Source organism: Mytilus californianus, unplaced genomic scaffold (assembly GCF_021869535.1).
Source record: "Mytilus californianus isolate M0D057914Y unplaced genomic scaffold, xbMytCali1.0.p SCAF_9, whole genome shotgun sequence".
NCBI classification, from domain to species: domain Eukaryota; kingdom Metazoa; phylum Mollusca; class Bivalvia; order Mytilida; family Mytilidae; genus Mytilus; species Mytilus californianus.
In genome coordinates this window covers 85,787,184-85,810,412 of record NW_026262745.1, presented here as the reverse complement: position 1 = coordinate 85,810,412, position 23,229 = coordinate 85,787,184, and the positions used below count along the sequence as shown (strand labels likewise).

Sequence of the window (23,229 nt, the reverse complement as noted above, 5' to 3'; positions counted from 1 at the left end):
TAAATAATATAAACATTTATTTTTAGGGTAAACACAATATGTTTATTTTGTCAGTTGTATAAAGTTACCAATGATTATGATAGTATTACGCATTTTCTACTAAACGAGAAACAAATCGGCGAGCTTTGCTTTTCGTCCTGTTTATAAACTCGTTAAAATAGATATTGATTGGTCGATGGATGTCCAATGGAAAATATTACATGCATATTCAGGACGAGAAATAGTTTTACATAAAATTGAGAATGGAAATGGGGAATATGTCAAAGAGACAACAACCCGACCAAATAGCAGACAACAGCCGAAGGCCACCAATAGGTCTTCAACGCAGCGAGAAAATCCCGCACCCGGAGGTGGTCCTCAGCTGGCCCCTAAATAAAATTGTGTACTAGTTCCGTGAAAATGGACGTCACACCAAACTCCAACACATATAAATGAACTAAAATCAAAAAAAACATACAAGACTAACAAAGGCCAGAGGCTCCTGACTTGGGACAGGCGCAAAAATGCGGCGGGGTTAAACATGTTTTGTGAGATTTACAGTCTAATTTTGTTAATGTTTGAACTATACTAAACTGTCAGGTTTAAACAACCATTTTCTTCTGAAAATGCCAGTTCCAAGTCAAGAATTTGATCGTTTTTTTCAGTCGTTCTGTTGATATAGTCGACCGTTTGGGGTTTTCAGTTTATATAAACTTTCCCTTTTTGAACTTGCCTTGTCATTAACTTTTACTTTTCATGCCATTGTTATGGGTTTGGATGGGGTTTACAGAATAGAGAATAAACGGCAAAAATTGCAATATAAATTAAGGGCCAAACAAATAAAGAATAGAGACATATTGGTGGCCTTTGGCTGTTTTCTGCTCTTTGGTCGGGTTGTTGTCTCTTTGGCACATTCCCCGTTTCCATTCTCAATTTTTTTTTAAATAATAAAGAGTAGAGAATAATTGGGTGCTATAATATAAAGAAAGTAGAATAATGGGCAAAATAAATAAAGAATATAGAAAAATGGTATTATGATAATAAATTAGAAAATAAAGAAATAAAGGACCCCAAATCCAGACCCTCGATCGTTGCTTTTATTTTTACGCTTAAACATCTGCAACTTTGAAATTCAGGAAGTGTATCTAATATTTAATGCTATGGAATTGAAAAATCATGTATGATATAAAAGTGGAAAATGCATTGAAATGCATTTTATTTATAAAATTTTAACCTTTATATTTAAAAAAAATTGACCAAAAATGAGTAAGGAAGTGTGAAAACATCAATCACCCACTCAACGCCATTAGCGTTGCTAAAATGCAGGAAACAAAAATAATTGACCTTGACTTTTTCCGGACAATTTAAGTTCTCTATAAATTCATTGAAATTTAGTTATTAAAAGTTATGACAAATTAATTGTACTCGTATTTCCTTGTGTGTTTTAATATGGATTTCTTCACTTTAAAAGAAAGTAAAATTTTGTGAATTTGCCGGTTTTGATAACGAAATGCACGGATGAAGTTCTTACGGCGAAAAAATTATGTTTTGTGCTCATTTTATTCAAAGTTTAATAATATGCATTGATTCAATACGTAATACCTATTGACATTAGCAACTTAAAAAGATAAAAATTACTTCCTGGGTATATTTATGGAATATAAAACTTTGAGACGCCCCAGGTGTATACATCAGGCTGAAAATACAGCTTCGGAAATGTCTAGTACGGATAGTAAACTAGTAGTGGCAGCGATTGATTTTGGGACTACATTTTCAGGATACGCCTTTTCTTTGAGACATGAACACGAAAAGGATCCTTTGTGTATTAAAGTAAATCCGAAATGGGAATCTGGAGGTCGATGGCTGATTTCTCATAAAGCTCCTACCACTGTTTTGTTAAATCCGAAGAAGGAATTTCATTCGTTTGGATACGATGCTGAGAATAAATATTCAGAACTTAGTTTGGATGGGGAGCACCACGAGTGGTACTATTTCCGACGTTTTAAAATGGAACTTTATAAACAAAAGGTATCTATTTTAAGATAAAATATACAGTGTATACTGTCATGATACAGTGGCGGATCAAGTGGGGGGATTAGGGGGTTGGACCCCCCTTTTTGTTTGACAACTAATGCTTTTGCTTTGGGACTTGTGGTTGGAACCCCCCTTTTTATATGACTTGCATGTGTTGGAACCCCCTTTTAAAAATGGCTGGATCCTCGCCTGTATGCTATCATAATATGCTACAGAAATGGGTTTATCCTGAGTAATTGTGTTGTATATATGTATCATATGTATAATTGAATATATTTTAAATGGGTCACACATTATGGTCTCAATCACGATTATGAAGTTTAAAATACATTAAAAAAAGATTGTATTGTGACTGCATAAGGTTGGATACTCTATATATGTAAAGAAAATTAATCAATACCTTTTTGTACTTGTCTATACGTAAAGTTCAACGGGGATTTTCGTATGACAAAGTTTGTTTAGACCAATAGGCAATGGTCTCAAAGATGAAAAAGGTATATTTGGTACACAGGGTTTTCATTGAGTGTGAGTAATGACAATATTATGTCAGATTGTATTAGTGTTATCTTATTCATTAAAATATCTCATCCCATGCACACTTGCATGTTATGAACTATATCAATATTGTAATCTTTATGACGTACGTAGGTATAAAAATTAGGTAGACATACAAAGTTATTGTTTACTCCAAAGTCTGTAAAAATGAATTAAAGAATATCCATCACGAATTATTAGTATTATAAGAGGGGGATAAACGCTTTTGGGATGTTGCATACAGGGGGTAAAAAAGTATGATCTGGGAAAATAAAAGAAAAAAGTATGGATTTGGGAAATGAACTCTCCCGTGTCACCCCTCATATAAAGAAGAGGAGATATATACCAAAAGAGAGGCATCAGAAACCAAAGGGACATTTAAATTCGAATGTTGAAAAATAAACTGGCAACCCCAGGGCTAGAAAAGCTCATGTGCTCCGGAAGGGTAAGCAGATCCTGTTCCACATGTGGCACACTTGTGGCAAGGGAGATTCCTGATATGAAGGACAAAGCCATGGTTAAAAGAAAAAAGAAAAGTCCGCAAAACATTACACTGAAAACTACAGACTCGACAACATGAACCCTACTTAAGATGGGTGGTGACTTGCGGTGTTGCTGATGGGTGCGTAGCTCCTGTTCTAATAGTTACAACACTTCTTTTGAAGTAAGACGTATAAATTTGATAACTTAGATATGAACATAGTATAAAAATGTTTCATCTGTATTATTTGTTTTAATTGTAGTCATTATCAAGAGAATCAGAAATTGAATCCGTTGACGGGAAGCAAATGCCAGCATTGTCTATCATTTCATACGCAATAAACTACCTTCGGGATTCTCTCGTCCATGTTCTATGTAATAGAATCAATAGTTTCCGAGAAGACGACATATTTTGGATTATTACATTACCAGCAATATGGAGTGATGCAGCAAAACAATTTATGAAAGAAGCTGCTGTCAAGGTAGGGGAGACTTCTTTTATTGTCACAAAGATCATTCGGTAAAGCTCGGCAGATTTCCCTACCCTACCCGTTAGATCTGCCGAGGTGTACCGAGTGTCACAAAGATTATTATTTTATTATGCAACATGTCATTGTGAAATAAATCCGTTTCAATTGCAGAAATAGTTGCGATGATTGATTGAGATTTTCTTTTATCTTTTGTTTATTGGGGCTTGGGGTTTAGAGTTCGAGGTGACTCAAAGTGGATATCGACCCATAATTTCTTCTTCGATCACTGCAATATGTTTATAGAAAATGTCGTGTTGAGCCAATAGATATATCATTGGTGTGTTGACAATTCCGTCTCAAGAGGCTGATTTTTTATATATAATGCCAAGAATACAGGAACATTTACTATGCCACCAAAGACCACCTTTCTAACTAAAATCCATCACAAAACAAACAATAATGACAACAATCAAACAAAAAACAAACAGAAAGATAGACAAACAACAACAAAAACGTGAAAACAACCACACATTCTTTCGATTAAATATAGACATAAGTATAAGTACACCTTTGCTGAAGAGGAGCACAAATAGTGCCTCTTCCTTCCTCCATTTTATTGAAGGAAACAATTTGTGAACTAATTCCAGAGCCATATAAGATAAGATAAGATAAGATATTTTATTTCCAATTATGGGCCCCAAAGGGCATAAACATTACAACATCAATAATTTTTTCATAATACAATACAAACAATGAGATAAAAAAAAAAAAGAAGTTAAACGAGAACTATTTAAGTTCTTAAAGAATACGTAGATAAAGAATCTATAGTATGTTGTTTTTTTTAATACTAATGCATTTTATTGCAAGTGTGGTTGATATAGATAACAAACAAGCAGCCCAAAAAGAAAAAAAGAAAAATAGATATCCACATATGTATAGTACACAAAAAGTTGGATCAATTAAATATATAATAATTAGCCAAAAAGAAAGTAGAAATTAAACATGTCCATGACTCATCCTGTGTCAGCAGCAAATAGGAAAGCATTATGGTTTCCTAAAGGCAGCTGACACCAGGGGGCGATACCTTATGGGCCATAGGCATGTAAAATGTGTGTAAATGTCTCTTTCCTACCTGTATCAAAAGCAAACAAGGAAGCATCATAGGTAACTTGAATGCAGTTGATACCAGGGGACGATGCCTCAAGGATATAAGAGAACATTTGAATAAATAATATATCTTAACAATTATTTTTTTTTTTAATCGGCTAGTATGTTTGTGATATTCAGATGAATATAATTTTCTATGTCCAATCAAATGTATATACACACATAGAATATAAATACAGAGATTTTTAGTATATATGTCTCTGCTAATTCAAATGAGATATGAATAGCTTCTTTTATTGGCACATTTGTTAATCCTGAATTACTCGGGATGGCGATGTATATGATTGGATAGACATGATTTAACCCCAATACGTCATCAAGGAGCGTCAAGCATGGAAACAATAATGCATGAGACCCTCACACTTAAACGCTTCAGTATAATGAAAAAAACTTTTATGGTTCCATAACGCCAACAGATTGCGTGACCAGACAATATTTATTTGTCACTGCCGCTATCAGTTTTTAAATTACACAGTAAAAGAAATTTAATCGAATATAACATTATCTTTTAAATAATCTGAAACGCAATACTGGTTTGTCACTTCCGCATTCAGTTTTTAAATTACACAAATAAAAAAATTTAATTAAATTCAACATTATTTTTTAAATAACCTGAAACGCATATACAACAATGTGTGTGCATATTCTTCTATGTGTGCAATTTTCGTTCATAATTTTAGATGAACAACAGTGGACATGTGGGGTCTATGACACGGTTAAAATGTATCAAGTAAATTGTGAAACATATATATATATTTAACTCGCACATCGTAGCAATCGTAGAATCTGAGAAGTGACATTGTCGGAATAGTTTTTTACGTAAGGTCATTTCATTGTTGGTGAAATTACCATAAAAACATGCTCAAGCATATCATATCAACTGAGATATGTAAGAATACAGAATTGGTCAGTTTTAATCTTCTTACTTAAGAAAGGAGTGAAATTGCTTCATGTCATAGATCCTACTTTTAAGTCATCTTACAGGGGTTTGGTTTGAGGGTTTGGTTGTGCTGGTACCGAACTTATTACAACAGGGATATCACATCTTCATTTTAACGGTGATGTTGTTTAAAGATCCCGTAAACTTAAATACGATTCATGTAGACTTATCGATTCTTGAATAAACTTATTCTGAAAGGTTTTCGGTTTTACACTGTTGCAGTAATATGACATTTGCGTGTTGTTTTTATCGGTACTTACTTTGGAGTTGGTGGTAAATTGAAACTTTACTAAATGTATTACAGTGCACTAATGAACACTTACAGTCCTACATCCTGTCAATACTTATATTTCGCCATTTCAAAAGGTCATGTTTATCTCAGACTGTTTATGGTGTCTTTTCAAAAAATCCATTGGATGTGTATACTAATTGATATTTTAGTCTGGTATGCATGATATATTTATTAGTTATAATTGGTTTTTAGCTAGCCCTCAGAAAAATTCTACGAGTACTTTTAACTCGGCACTTTTTGTTTTTAGTCTTTTTGCTAGTTTTTGTGCTTTTGTCGATCTTATAGGTCCTGTTCAACTGATATTTTACAGTTTGTTCTTGTGTTGTGCTGTTACACCCCTATCCCAGGTTACGAGGAGGGTTCGTCTACTAATTTTGTCTCTGGTGAACAGTTGTCTCAGTGGCAATCATACCATATATTCTTATTTTTATAGTGCAAATTTCAAGAAAACGATTTAGAGGCAGAAAATTTCAAGTAGAAATGATTATTTACGGGAAATTTCAAGATAAAGGTCTAAATACAGGAAATTTCAAGAAATGGGTCAAAGTACAGGAAATTTCAATATAACGGTCTGAATACAGGAAATTTCAAGAAAAGGGTCAAAATACAGGAAATTTCAATTTCAAGAAAAAATATGTAAAATACGAAACAGATGATCTGGTCCTTTGCATATAGTATTATTCGTATCATTCAACTTTCAAGTCCAGTGTGGTGTCTGAGATCATTGAATGGACATCTACAATATATCTTAACACAAAATTAAATAAGGTGAAAAAGCTGTTTTATTTTACATATCGAATATACTACATATTTGCGCTTACTTTATGTTCTAAAATAATCCATATTTTTTAGATTACTTCTTTTTTAAAAAGCCATTTATCATTTTGAGCTGTTACATAAATTCTGACATTTAGATTGTACTTTATCGCATTGTTTTTACATCAGAAATAAAAATTATAAAAGAAGTGTAATGACTTTACTTTATCAGTCAGGATTCTACTCCGTCAAAATTATCTCCCCATTACGCCAGTTCATTTTTACAATCGTAAAAATGGAAGCCATTGTAGGGATGACGCGCTGCCAATTTAGCTCTTGAAAACCGATAAATTTATCCGCATAGTACCATTACGATCCTTATATGCCAGTTGTATTTTAAAAGACAAATGTATCTACTAGCTAATGAGCATCAGTTAATGTACTTGTCTGCATTCAGTCAACTTAAAACTATTGTCTGATCGGTTGTCAGGTGGAATTTTCGAAAATTCATAAACATTTAAAAAAATCTAATTCAATATTTCGTGGAAGGGCAGACTAAAAATTTTTAGTGGTTGAAGACTTTAAACCCTAGATATCACACACAAAAAATGAAGTTTTTTCGAAGATATGCATTTTTAAGATCCAACTTAAAAGTCTGTCGTCAAGTACTTTTAGTAAAAATTTGCTATTCGAACACACCTACTCTGTTTTTATGATTCATTAGAAGGGTATTTCACTTGACCTATATATTTCATTTTTTTAGTACTGTGAATTTTCGATGTTTTAAAGTTAACCTGTAGCATTGATATATAAAAATGATAGAATCTGAAGCGAGATGATGTATCAAATACTTTTGCTATTTACGTTTTCAAGACAAAATATTCAACTCAAACACGCCCTAACATAAAAAGGTGCACTCGATTTTCTCTTTTCGATGCAATTGTTACCCATTTTTTTGGAATTTTTTCTTGAGTCACATAATGGAAGGGCAGAAACGAAAATTAAGGAACAAATAGATTGATATGTTCTCCGTCCGTGGTAAATTTTCTTGAAAAATCGGAGGTTATGCATTTTTTAGATCCAACTTAATAAACACCCATGTCTTCGACTTAATATCTAATTGTTCTGCTTAATTATGTAATAGATAAATTGAAAACTTATGCAAATTGTGTTTTTATGATAAAATATTTCGTAATTTAGCAAAAAACTGTCATTTTATTTGTTTCTATTAACTTTTAAAATTTGTGTTACTACAGTAAACATTACAGTAAGCATTTATCGCCTTCTCTAACAAAGAGCTTCGATTCTTTTGTTCTATTTCAACTGGGTTTCCGCCTGTTATGGGAATTGTGAAGTTAAATTTATTAGACTAAGTGTAGATTTGTTTGCCATCTGAAGTACCTTTCAGTAAAATCTATGAATATTTAAGGAACATATTTCTATCCCCAAGATTATTGCAATTATGAATAAGGAGAAAATACTTTGACATGAATTCTACTAAATGTGCAAAATATGTTCCTTTTTAATTGTGCGTGTATAAAACCATGAACATGTATGTAAGTATGATCAAAAGGAGATGTGGGATATACCTAAGTAAGAGTGCAACCAAATGACATCTTGAGGTCTACACATATTACAGTTTTTAACAATATACAGCTGTTTGTACGATATGTCAAGAGCAAAATAACAAAAATACCGAACTCAAGGAAAATTCAAAACGGAAAGTCCCTTAACAAATGGCAAAATCAAAAGCTCAAACACATCAAAAACAACTGTCATATTCCTAACTTGGTACAGGCATTTCCTTATGTAGAAAATGATGAATTAAACCTGGTTTTGTAGCTAGCTAAACCTCTCTCTTGTATGACAGTCAAGTTCTAAATGTCCCATGTCAAAATAGTTGTAAATTATTTAAACAGATAATATCTAAGATTTTACATCGACACAAATTTTCCAAAAATAGCAACAAACATTTAGATATGATTTAAGACCAGCACTGGCGAGGTTTCTACTAGAGACAGGCAGATGAACCTGCGGTGTAGTTAAACTAGATCTCTGAGATCTCAACCGTTCCCTTTATTCATTTCAAACAGCAGACTAACTAAAGGTATATAAAAGAACAATGAAAATCTGTATAGAAAGAGTACTTAGCGGTATAAAATGATTTAAAAAAAAAACACCAAAAAAAAACCAATACTGTATCCATAAAGCTCACGATTACTTAAAGCAATCTAAAAGTCGAAAAATTGAAATGCAATCTTGTCGTACACCCTAATATCACTGACCAGTATACAGTTGTTTTCATGCAGCAAAACAGTATAGGATAACAGAGGGTCTTAGGGTCTTGGTGGGGTTAACATAATAGAAAATATGGGGGGGGGGGGGGTGTAAATTAAATTGAAAAAATAAAGAATAAAGAAAAATAGGCAAAAACGAGAAATAGAGGGTAATGGGGTGCTTAAGGTAGTACCCAACACATTGACTAATATTAATTTGGCTCGTTTAATTTTCATAAAATTTTGACAAAATGTTTACTTTGACCCTTTGACAAAAATATAAAAATTTCAAAAAATTTGAACCAACAACTTTATCAGAAAAATTTCATTGGTTATATAGCAGTTTGACAAACAATAATTTTGATCATTGAGAAGCTTAATATTTCCTTAACAATACAACGTAATTAAAACGTTTAGCTGATTTTTACAGAGTTATCTCCCTGTAGTGTTAGGTACCACCTTAAATATAAAGAATAGAGAATAATGGGCAAACTGAATATAGTTCTAAAAATAAAAGAATAAAGAAATGAAAGTCCCCCAATCCTCATTCCAGAGCTTCATAACACGACTTTGTACAATACCAAAAAGAACGAACGTGTACAGAATGTCATTGCAGAAAAGAAAAACGGAATATTTTTACTTGCACCAAGGTAAAAATTAGTAATCGATGTTTATCCCAAAAATACCAGACGCAATTGCAAGGTTTCAGAGTTTTTTTTTATTGTTTAAAATGTATTACTTTTTTTCGTTTGTCCAGATTTAAAAAAGTAAGGTTTCGCAGTTAAAGGTCATGGGGTACTAATTTGCATACTACATAATTCATAACAATGTGCATATTTCCCCATGTTTTAAACACTATTCAGTAAAAACGACACATCTAAAAAACGGAACAGTTGGAACAGTTTATACTCTTCCGTTGCATCAAAATTCATTGAAATTATTTTCTGACTGCCTGTGCTAAGTCATGAATTGACTAATACCTAACACCTTAGCGTGTAGTATATTTTTAAACGCCATTGTCAATTTAAAAGATAATTTCTTTTCCTTTTTTAAGCTATAGTTTTTAAATATGTAGAAAACATTATTATGTGTAAGTTCGTGAATCTTATAATACGTTTTTAAAACAAAGAAAAAGAAAAGAGTTAAATTCAAGCTAAGTAGTACATAATTTTGTTAAGCTTGTCATTTTAGCTAAATTACATTGTTTTATGTATATGCTGTTAGATTAATTAATAGATACTGTACATTTCTAACAATTAAGGAAGATAATGAATACATTAAAACATAGCAAATAATTATAATAACACGGAAACTTACAATGATAACTGACTATTTTCGTCAGTGGAAAAACCAAGACAAGTGTTCCTCTAAAAGACATTTCAATCTCTTCTACTTAATAAGGATTTTTTTATTAATTTTAAAGCAAGATGATCTCACCGTTATCGGGGTCGCTAAGTCCTTTTTTATATTGTCTCAAATGTTGTGGTTTGTTGTTACTTTTGCTTGCATGTAATAGAACACGTTCTAACTGGTCTATCCTTTTTCGCGCATTCAGGCCAAGTTTACCTCACATGAATTTGGCTATGCTATAAGGTCCATTTTTGTAATATTGCTCCTAAGGGATCAACCATTTAACTTCAAGGAGGGAGGGGTTATGGTTTTTTGTCCGAGTCAGAAATTTTGTTTAGCGCTTTTTTTTAGTTTTTCGACGCTATCAATCAAATTATTTTTTCAAAGTTTAATACGATAAGGTATGGGGAAAATCGAGATTCAGAATTTTTTTTTTTCATCTGCTTGACCACAGTATTTTTTTTCATCAAATTGGGGATCAGTATATTTTTAAGGAAAAAACCATAACCCCCCTTCCCCCTCCCATTGAAATTAAATGGTCGTTCCCTAACGATTAAACGTATTTATGTCCCTTGATTTCAAATGTTTAGGATTGAGCGTCCGCGATGGCGGTAAATCCCAGAAAAGTGCTTCGGACGAACGACATTCAAAAGTATCAAAACAAAGGGAAATTAACTAAACAGCCAAATGGTCTTAAGACAACTATTCCAGTGTAGGAGTTGCAACTTAATAATTAGAACAGTTTAAAAAATTCATGAAAAGGAAATTTTCCGCCGACTGAAATCTCAAAGTCAATGAGAGGCTTTCGGCGCAGAGCAATTGCTGACATCTCATTGTATGTTCATGGAGGGGTGACACGCTTTTGTGATGTGAAATGTAGGTGGTAAGATAGTGGGAGTGTGGGATATAGGGGGTAAAAAGTTGGATCTGGGAAAAAGAATGAAAAAAATTTGAAGTGTGGAAAATTGCCAAAAAAAAAGCGGGATTTGGGAAATGAGCACCCTCGATTGTGTCACCCTCTCTCTTCAAAACGTCACCTAGCACCCGTTTTATTGTAGTTATGTGCTATATGAAAACGGTATTAAGTGTATAGATCTGTCTTCGCATAAGTTGGAAATTGTCAACAAATAACAAGGCTATAAGTAATAGGCAGAGAAATTTACCAAATACTGTATGTCATAATTTGTCCGACAGTCTTAACTATTTAATATAAAAACAATAGAACCATTTAGAAAACCACAGGTGGTATTTTTACCTGTGCAAGTGTAAATACATTATTAGTTATGATTTATGTTATTTTCCTATGTTATTAATTAAAAGTTTATTAGTTTATTTGGCCTCATTCACCATATTATCATTTGTTAATGAACTGCCCGAATTGTAAGGTCAAGGAAAATGTTTACACTCTTCAATTGAAGATGGTTAATCAATTGACTCAAAGTAAATATTTCTTTACTGTCATTTTCTACTTTTTCAGGAATAATGTATATGTATTGCCATTTAAAACGTTAGTCTAAGGTTTAAGGAAATATGAATACCCCCAATTCCATTTTTAGTGTAAGTGCGATAACAAACAAAAATTTATGACCATGTGCTTTTCTATTCTTTTTTTTTTTTTTTAGATATTAGTTTTCAATTGGTTCAAAGCTTTTATTATAATGTACTTTGATTTAGAAAGTTGTTAAGAAAATGTTATTCTATATAACCTAAACTGAAATATTCAGGGAAGGCGTAATGTATATGTATTGCCATTTAAATTGTCATTCTAAGGTTTTGGGAAATATGAATACCCCAAATTCCACTTTTAATGTACGTGCGATAACAAAAAAAAATGCAACTTATTTAATGAAAGATAATGTCAATTTCCTCATTCATGATCCTGACAAAGATATATAATTTTTATTATTTTCACACGGCATTTATATTCATTGACCAAGTCTGACAAGAATATGGCCATGAGATTTTCTTTTTTTTTTTTAAATAATATTAGTTTTCAATTGGTTCAAAGCTTTTATTATAATGTACTTTGATTTAGAAAGTTGTTAAAAAATGTTATTCTATATAACCTTAACTGAAATATTCAGAGAAGGCGTAATGTATATGTATTGCCATTTAAAATGTCATTCTAAGGTTTGGGAAATATGAATACCCCCCAATTCCACTTTTAATGTAAGTGCGATAACAAACAAAAAATTATGCCCATGAGCTTTTCTATTTTTCTTTTTTAAATAATAATAGTTTTCAATTGGTTCAAAGCTTTTATTATAATGTACTTTGATTTAGAAAGTGATTAAAAAAATGTTATTCTTTATAACCTAAACTGCAATATTCAGAGAAGGCGTACGCCCCTCCCCCCCCCCCCCCCCCCCCCCCCACACACTCTTTTTCCCCTCTTAGTCCTCTTTTGATCGGCAAAAATATACTTTTTTGGCAGAAGCTCGTTAAAAAAAATCCATATGTTTACCATCATGGGAATTTAAGCCCCTTTGATTGAACCATGGATCCGTCCCTGACCTGGTGTCGAACCAGGGAACTCAAGATATATATAGTTTTATTTTTTCCATTGTATCATGTGTATAGCCCTAAACAGTAATTGCCAAAATAAATCTTTTTAATGTAGAATTCAACATTAACCTTTAGGAAGACAGATGAAATACTGGAGACATTATGAACCATACGCCATGAAATAATAAATGGACTTTACTTGACATATAATATATACATCCTTTTCAAAAAAACATTATTTTAAAAGCTTTTTGAATTCTTGTCAGATTTGGTCAATGAATATAAATGCCGTGTGAAAATAATGAAATTATATATCTTTTTCAGGATCATGAATGAGGAAATTGACATTATGTTTCATTAAATAAGTTGCATTAATTAAGAAAAGGGGCATAACTCTTAAAAAACACTGCTTTACATTTTAGTTCATTTATATGTTTTAGAGTTTAGTGTGACGTCCATTTTCAGTGAACTAGTACACAATTTTATTTAGGGGCCAGCTGAGGACCACCTACGGGTGCGGGATTTTCTCGCTGCGTTGAAGACCCATTGGTGGCCTTCGGCTGTTGTCTGCTCTTTGGTCGGGTTGTTGTCTCTTTGACATATTCCCCATTTCCATTCTCAATTTTATGTTTGTTTTATACTTCGAAGTAACACATATGTGTGCTACTACTGGTGTGCATTTACCGTAGAATGCCATTCTGTACTTCCAGCATTTTTATGGGAATGTGTCTGTCCAAAGTCAGGAGCCTGTAATTCAGTGGTTGTCGTTGGTTGCTATGCCCTTTATTTGTATTTCGTTTATTGTTTAATGGCTTTAATCAGATCGTTGGTTTTCTCTTCTAAATTTTTTGTCATGCTGTTCCCTTTTATATCTTATCATATATTGTATGGTTTTGCTCATTGTTGAAGGCCGCACAGTGCCCTATATTTTCTTTCATCCTCGTCATTTGCTTAAAGGGGATAGTTGTCTCATTATTAATCATAGTGATACCACATCTTCTTATTTATATAGAAAATACTTGAAAAATTATGATAAGACATATCTCTTTTCTACTCAAAATTACCAGTAATACCATATATACACCTGAGACAAGAGAAAAAATGCGTAAATAAATTGAATACAAATGATGCAATTATTCGCCTTTAATTCGGCAATGAATTTACAAACAGACGAACAGACGAACAGACAAAACGCCATATATATGTTTCCTGGCTTACTCCATGGATCGAGCGCAAGAAAAGGCACAAAAACTAAAAACAGTGCAATTATTTTTATATAACTGTCATGTTTATTATAATAAGATCACTCAATCAGAGAATCCCAATGATTGATTGATTTTGTAGTACATATCGTCCAGTGGCAAACAGTACATACATTTTATAAATTAAATGTAATAAACAGGACAATATTCTTCTTTTCACTGGACGGGAATGCTCACTGAGTCATAATGCTCACATATTATCTTGCGCGGACTAGTTATGTAGTACTCTTCTATCTGAATGCTGCATATTTGCAGGGAACCAGCAAAAAACTTTCCGTTTGCCTCGGTGGTGTTCGAATTAAGACTTCCCGATTTCATGGCTAGCCCCACTAGACCACCGGAATAAGGCAGTCGGGTAGATGTATGAAGTGTTTTAAAATATTTACAATTTTTAAGTTTAGATTTTAATCTTTATTGCCGTTTAAACAAACACAAAACATAAAATATGTGATAAATCTAAACCATGATCACGTAAATATATATGTAAGCTAACAACAAATAAACAAACAATGTTTTCTTTATTAATAAAGTCCTCTGGTATCCTTCTTTTATTTTGAGCAAACAGAAACGTTAAAAAACCAATAAACGTAACAATTTATTTAATGGTCGGATTGTCCCCTTCATGGTCCGATCTGTCGATTTCTAAAAAGAACAAAGAGGACTGAGGGAAAAAAAATTAACGCGAAAGCATCAATGGAAAACTGCAGGATGAAAACAGTATTCATTAACGTACAATTTTGGAAACTATATAATTTATTTGTACTCGATATGAAATATGAGAAAACTCGGCGAGCTTCGCTTTTCTTCCTGTTCTTACAGCTCGTACACATTTATTTATTTTTTTCTTACAATGTACATACATTTTGTATATTGTTTATTAAGAGACCCCAGTCGGTTTTTTTTCCAATGACAGATATGAACTTAATTAATTTACTGGAAATAGTGGTGATGGGTTTGAATTAGATCGATTATATAAGACAAATCTGCGTGCCGCATGTGCAGAATTTCGTCCCTCCTCTGGGTTTGAATTATAAATATGTCGGGTTTTTTTCACTTTCTGATAGATCGGTTATAATTTTTTATTTCGATAATAAAATACTTTCTAATTATTCTTAAATTTTACAAGCTAGATATAACGAAAGTGTTTTTCGACCTGTGATGAAATACAAAAAGATAGGCGAAAGATACCAAATGTATATTCAAACTCATAATTCGAAAAAAAAAACTACAGCGCCATTGCAAAAAAAGAAGAAGAAAAAGGCCAAAAGACAAACAAGAGTACACAAGAGTACACAAAACATACAACTGAATATTTTTATGCAACGGATTATTGCAAATGTACCAATTCTGTTCCGTGCAAGGGATAAAATTATGTTTGTTCATCGCCGGAAGATCCTCTGAGAACGTGACCCTTGTTTTCGCCAAACTCGAAAAGAACACTGAGAAGTATTATATGCTTGTAACTTTTTGTGTGTGTGTATTTGGCTACTTAAAGTATTTATTATCGTATCAAGATTCATTAAAAGAAGCACTCGTAGATTTGGAAGGTGTCACTTGATCTTGACTTCTTTAACACAACCTTACAATTCCAAGATCTTAATAAAAAAAAACTGTTTAAGATATTCAATTGTATTCAAAGTTCAAACCATGATTTTCACTTTCTTCATTCTGGTTTTTTTTCTGTCTTTCTTTCAGTCGTTGTAAATTTGATTTATGTTTTTTTTTATCAAAAACAATACGCCTTTACATCTGGCCTTTTTTTTATTTTAATTTTCCCATATGTTTTGGTCCAATCTCTGAGAACTGGTGTGTAATCCCTAATTGACATTTTTCAGACCAAGTGTATCCTTTCTATTACTTACGCTTCATTGTTTAGTTTCCGCATTTTTATCATAACATTTCCACGTAATCGATTTAAGTATCTTATTTCCGAAAAATCAAAAAAATCAATTCCGCTTTATATTTATAAACCGCACAATACATAACCTACTAATTTCACACTAGTCAAAACTCGGCCGATTCCGTTCCTCCATGAGAATTGCGGATTCACCCGAGGATTGCCGATTGCTAATTTCATTCCACTTTGTCATAATTGAAATTCATGCTTCCATTTAATATCTTTATAATAGTTTTGAACCAAACTTTTAATTAAGAGTGGGTGTATTTTTCTCAATTTGCACTGCTGCAACGGCTTAACCCACTGCATGCAAGTAAGGTTCAATTCAATTCAATATTGTATTGCCATTAAAAAAAGTCTTAATTGGTGACACGAAATCAAATAAGCAGGGGCGGATCCAGCCATTTACAAAAGGGGGGTTCCAACCAAGAATAAAAGGGGGGTCCAATCATATGTCCCCATTCAAAAGCATTGATCGTCAAAAAAAGGGGGGGGGTTCCAACCCCCGGAATCCCCCCTGGATCCGTCACTGATAAGAATATAATAACACTATCATATATATTAACACCAAGTTAAACACATACATTGATATAACGTTAAGTCAATATAAAAAAATGAAGTCTTCCGACTTTTGTCTCAATTACTGTTTTATGAACGAAGGAATTAATTTGACCATGAGACATGGAGTTCAGTATTTTGATTAGGGATTAAATATTAATTTTAGTGGATTTGTTTAACCTATACTAGAATCTAAGAATAAAGTTTCTGAATGAATTCTGGGGTGGGGTGCGGGCATGAGTAATTTTTTCGATTTGCAAACAATTATTTCCTGCAAATGGCTGTATTTTTTGTTGCAGTATATTCATTTTTAATTATGTCTTAAATTGGGATAGATTATTCACTTCCAGTTCTGACCCGGCCATGATATTCATTTCCACGTGCACCCGCTCCCCACCCAGAATATGATATGGTCGTCCCCTTGCCTTACCAGAAACTATAACAGATCTTTCATCAACAAATAATTCTCCAAATTTCAAACACACTAACTAAAATATATTTCAATATAATAGTACTACTAGTAGTTTTTTATATCCCACCACCCCCTTCTTTAAAAAAAAGGTGTCCTGCGAAAGTTAGTACAAATGTAATTTTATTCAGATTTGATATGCATATAAAGCACACCAAAATCCTTGCAAATAAAAAAAATTATTTGCTATATAGATTCGAATTGATAAAAATGCTTATATATCTTATACATTTACGTTTATGTATATTCAATAGATTTTTTACTTGTTTTATGCTGAAGTATATGCTATTTCAATGGACGTCATAAATCATCTTAGAAGTCAATGACAACTCTTATAGAAAATATTAAAAAAAAAATCATAAAAATTAACGCTTTTGCTCAGAAGGCGAAAATCTTAATTTCACAATTTATAGATTGGTTGTATTTATTGATAATTTATTCTCGTCCTGAGTATACGTGGAATGTTTGCCACTGGACGTTAAGCAAATATCAAGCAATCAAGAAAACACTGTCAGAGAAATTTGTAATGAAATTTACAAAATCTACGTTTGATTGAAATGAAAGAGACCATTTATTGAACACGATATACATATTGGGCGCCATAAGCTCCATTTAGAGTATATGTACCTTTTACTATTTGCAAAGGAAAGTGCTGTTTAAAATATTAACCTTTTAATATTTGAACTGCGACAGTAGCAAACACCTTATCAAATCGGGATAAATTCTAGTACTAACAATAAAGCTGGCTATTGAAAACTGCATGATTTCGACTCCATGCGTAAAATTCAAATTAGAAAAATACCATATTAGCTGCGCTAATATCTAACAGGAAAGCTCCGTGCACATGTATGGCGAAATAGGTGCTTTTTTTTTTAGTCAATACTCTCTGCTTTTTTCTATTCATTGATTTTTTTCTGGAGCCTTTTGCTGATATTTTTGTGTCCCTCTTTTTGTCACTCGATGTAGTATAACTTTCTCTGAGAATATAAAAAAATAGTTATAATACTATAGTATGATATTGTCTTTGTGCCTGATATTCATATGATGAAGACATAATCTTTCAATCAGTTTAATTGAGGTCTGGAGCTGGCATGTCAGTAACTGCTAGTAGTCTGTTGTTATTTATGTATTATTGTCATTTTGTTTATTTTCTTTTGTTTCCTATTCTGACATCGAACTCGGACTTCTCTTAAACTGAGTTTTACTGTGCGTACTGTTGTACGTTTGTTTTTTCTACATTGGCTAGAGATATAGGAGGAGGATTGAGACCTCAAAAAACATGTTTAACCCCGCCGCATTTTTTGCGCCTTTCCCAAGTCAGGAGCCTCTAGCCTTGTTAGTCTTGTATCTTTTTTTAATTTTAGTTTCTTGTGTATAATTTGGAGTTTAGTATGACGTCCATTATCACTGAACTAGTATACATATTTGTTTAGGGGCAGCTGAAGGCCGCCTCCGGGTGCGAGAGTTTCTCGCTGCATTGAAGATTCATTGGTGGCCTTCGGCTGTTATCTGCTCTATGGTCGGGTTGTTGTCTCTTTGACACTTTCCCCATTTCCATTCTCAATTTTATTTGTATATATATACAGATAATGTAGCTAATCTGCAATCAATTCCATCTTCATGCCTAATATATCATGCACTGTGTTACAACTCTAGATTCTACTGACGAGGAAAGGTAACACTAGGCCACCGAAAGTTGAATTTTTAATTCAGTCTAGATGGTCGAGTGGTCTAGAGCGCTGGACACGGTGCAGGCGGTGTTGCCACGATGTCACAGAAGCAAGGGTTCGAATCCCGCTGAGGGAAGAAAAAATATTGCTAACGCAAATTTGAAGATCTAACATTGTTGGGCTAAATTTGAGACGAATTATAATATATATATATATATATATGATAATACATAAAAGTAAATATGAGGTAAACAATAAATTACATGATGTAAACATATATTTAATTATTTTACCACAAACTGAAATGTATTTACCTGTTTTCCTGACCCTCAACATTTTGCAGCTGCTATTTTGGGTCTAAAATGTATCAAAATGTATATAACGTTGTTCTATTTTGACACCTTCCGTATTTAAATGACGTCAAACTAAGTGCCAATAATTTATCAACGCTAAAAAATATGCATGGGGGTTTTTCGAAAATTTCTGCGTCAATGAGAAATAACATTTGCATATTTAGAATGGATCATTGACCGCTTTTCTGAAACAAAACAAAGATTTACTTCTTGTAGTGTAATGTATACCACAAAATCCTGGCTGTTTATACCACAAAGTGTCTTGTCATGAGTTATTTACAAAAGAAATGAAACCAAGTTTCATTTGATATATTTATGTATAATTACTTAATAGAAATTTGCCATTTCCTAGCAATTATTTAAGTACAATTTATAGAAGGTTTTTTGTATCAAATATATCATTTGACCAATTTCAAATTTAGAAAATGCATCTGCAGATGTAATTTGTATAAATAACTAAAGATACTTAATTAACGAAACTAAATACCACAGTAACCCCAAAACACGAACAAAAAAAAAATAAATAGCTGTACTGCGTTCATCTTTTTAAAATTGCTTCGAAATAAGATATTTCTAGTATTTATCGATCCAAAGATACCCTGAATTTAAATACAACACTGAAAGTTGTTCTTCCGATGAACAGACAATATAAAAAATAAGATGTGGTATAATTGCCAATGAGACAACTCTCCACCAGAGACCAAATGACATAGAAGTTAACAGCTATAGGTCACCGTTCTTCAACAATGAGCAAAACCCATACCGCATAGTCAGCTACTATTTAGTTTACAGTTTACTACAGTAAGTGTACTTTTCGCTGTGAGTTTATACTTGAGCCAATGAATCAGTGTTTTGAAATCAAAATGGTAGGCTACGTATCTATAAACATAAAGGGAAATAGAAAGTCCGTTGTGTTAACGCATAGAAACAATTTGCTAAGAGTACACTGTTTTATCAAGTGGTGAATTTTCAATGGTGAATTTATACTGCTTGTACTAAATGTATAATCAAATCAATTTGTAGGCGGGTATTCCGTTAAAGAGTCTCCAGCTATGTTTAGAACCGGAGGCAGCTTCTGTTTACTGTCAACATATCCCTTTTGAGAGGTTACAAGGAGGTCGAGGTATCAGTGCATTCCAAGCAGGGACGTCCTATATGGTGTTAGACCTTGGAGGTGATGTTTTTTTTTTATTATCAAATAATAATCAATTAAACAACACAATCCCCCCTCCCACCTAATGTATGTTGTATAGCATTAGTGTCTCCGTAAAAGTAATTCAAAATTATATATTACTGCTATTATGCAATCGATGCATGTTTATTTGGAATTTTCATATATTCTTGAATAAAAATAAAAATACCGGTTACAAATTTGAAATAACTAGATAATATTGAAATAAACATCCGCTTGCTTCAATATTTGAATTAATAGCATGATATTTCGACGTTTTAAACAATAAGCAAAAGGTCCAATAAGTACATTGTAAGTATTTTAATATCTCCACATTCCCACTATATATAGTGTGTGTGTATATCAAAGGCTGAACTTCGCACATGAGTTATGCGAATCAGGAAATATTGGTTTTGCAGTTAGGTTGACAGTTATTTTAAATGCAGGAAATCGAAAACACAGACATAGATATGAAATTGACTGGATGTATATGAGACATCTGGCAAAGCAATATACCTTAGGAGCACCGCTGTAATAACGTTTCTGTTTTCATTATTTCATTTTAAGATATTTCATTTGCTATTACATATTACAAAAAGGATCAGACGCAAGTTATCACAACTTCAGATAGTCCTATCCTAAATATAATTAGTTATTATCTATACATTAAAAGACATGCAACAACAGTATTAAATAATTATAAATTTGTACAATAGTTATAGAAAAAAAAGTTGACAATTGTATATTATACAAAAGGTGAATTCTGATTTGTACATAAAACAGACAAAACGGACTGCCGAACCGACAGATTTTGTGATTTTTGAAGTATATAACGTTTCTGTATATTGTCACTGGCTTTGGTCTTTGTAAATTTTCATACAAGACTAACAAAGGCCAGAGGTTCCTGACTTGGGATAGGCGAAAAATGCATATCCAATGGACATTGAGCAAAAGGCGATGTAAATCTACATGCAAACACTGTCATTTATAATATTTGTCATTTAATAATATGTGGCTGCTAGGGTATGTGACTTTTAAAACAAATTCTTGAATACGTGGACATTGTGCGATCCTCATGGGAACAATAATAGATTAATTTTCCTAACTTAACGCAAATAAAATTTTAACAAGAGTGTACGAAACGTCGAACACTTGCCGACTCAAGTTTTGTATGACCAATAAAATGAATTCAATCACGCAAATCTTTTTTACAAACTTTTCAGGAGGTACTGCGGACATAACTGTCCATCAGGTGTTAGATGGGGGTCATATCAAAGAACTCCAGAAAGCCAGCGGTGGCGCATGGGGAGGTGTAAATGTAGATGGTGCGTTTGTACAATTTCTGGAAAAATTATTCAGCAATGAAGTCGTTCAAACATTTCGTGAAACGCATTTATTTGACTTCTTGGAATTAGAGCGAGAATTTGAAATGGTGAAACGAAAAGTGAAAGTTGACGATTCTTCCAAAATTACAATTAGGATTCCGCCATCTTTTCTAGAGATATTCCGAACAGTTACTGATTGTGCTGACATCAAAGAGGCTTTAGAAACTACGTCGTATCGAAGAAGAGTAAGCATAACTGGAGATAAGTTGCGAATGGAGGCGGGGATTTTACGAGAAATGTTCGGTTCTATTGTTGACGATATCATTCGACAAGTAGGTTGCTTGCTTACTAACAAACGGAGGTACGATATTAACCATATCATTATGGTTGGTGGACTTTCAGAGTCTGAATACATGCAGAAAAGTATTCAGATGGCTTTTCCAGACGTTAATGTGATGATACCCGAGGATCCCGAACTTGCCGTTATGAAAGGTGCAGTGCTATTTGGATTTAACCCGTCGATAATTTCTGCACGAGTTGCTAGATTCACATACGGGACAAACAGTTTCATTCCGTTTGTAAAAGGACAACATCCCGACAGTAAAAAAGTTGTAATGGATGGAAGAGACCTTTGTGAAGACTTTTTCGTGAAATATGTTGCAGTCGGTGATATTTTACCGATAAATACTGTAATCGGGCCGAAGCGCTATATGCCCATTCGGAAAAAGCAAAGATGTGCTAATGTCCAAGTGTTCGCTAGTTCCGATCCAGATCCTTATTTTGTTACGGACACAAATTCACAATTTATTGGACTATTGACCTTTCAATTCCACGACAACAAAGGTGAGTTGAATAGGCCAGTTTTACTGAAAATGATATTCGGTGGAACTGAGTTGGCGGTAGAAGCAATGGAAGAGAAAACCGGAAATACTGTAATGGCTTCGTTTGAATTTTTAGATCCGAACGATCAAGAAAAGAATGCTAAAACGTAGTCTTATTTTAAATTGTTAATAAATTTATATACTTGTTTGTTTATATATCTAATAATTTATACGCACGGTAATTTTTGCCGACAAGTTCATTGTTGGTACATTTTAGATATTGTTTTAAATTGCTATTTCAGGCGCCTCTTATTGTTACATTGCTTACCATATGACTAACAGGAGACCTGGCGTATTATGTTAGAAAAAACTAAAAAAGAAAATCAGAAAATACACATAGGGGTAAAAAAAAGGGAGAAATTTCAAAGGGGAGAAAATCATGAGTAGAACAGACAACATCACAGTCAACAGAAAAAGGCAAACAAACAAACAACAGTCCGCCAAACAATAAGAAAATCAAATGCTGTAAGTTTGAGCAACACCAATTCTACCAAAATATCACTTGCTTCGGATGGGTCGGCAGTAACTGTTCCTTCTCCGTGCGTTGGTGACATATCTTGAATAATATATCTGTAACTTTCCGACTGGTTTAAGTCCTGGACGCTACTTTGGGAATGCTTCGAGTGCAGGAGATCGTGGGTTCGAATCCTGACCATGTCAAATCAAAGACTTAAACAATGGTATTTGCTGCTCTCCGCTAAGCACGCGGCATTTAGGGGTAGAAGCAAAGTCTGGTAGGCTCGGACTAGGAATGAATTGTCCGGGTATAGGGTGACATGTCTTCCTGTGGACTAGCATGTTAAAAATCCGACTCAGCGTGTTGGTCTAGTACAAAGTAGGTTTTATATTCTGTTCTCGTC

At 33.1% G+C, this 23,229-nt stretch overlaps 1 protein-coding gene across 1 annotated transcript; it reads left to right on the top strand.

The window, feature by feature from the left end:
* The first annotated feature begins 1,382 nt into the window (after window positions 1–1,382).
* LOC127714123 (heat shock 70 kDa protein 12A-like) lies at window positions 1,383–22,517 on the top strand. The gene is made up of 4 exons (XM_052220095.1): window positions 1,383–2,007; window positions 3,291–3,509; window positions 20,016–20,166; window positions 21,387–22,517. The coding sequence occupies exons 1-4, from the start codon at window positions 1,633–1,635 to the stop codon at window positions 22,478–22,480; spliced, it is 1,839 nt and encodes a 612-aa protein (XP_052076055.1). The 5' UTR covers window positions 1,383–1,632; the 3' UTR covers window positions 22,481–22,517.
* Window positions 22,518–23,229: the final 712 nt, after the last annotated feature.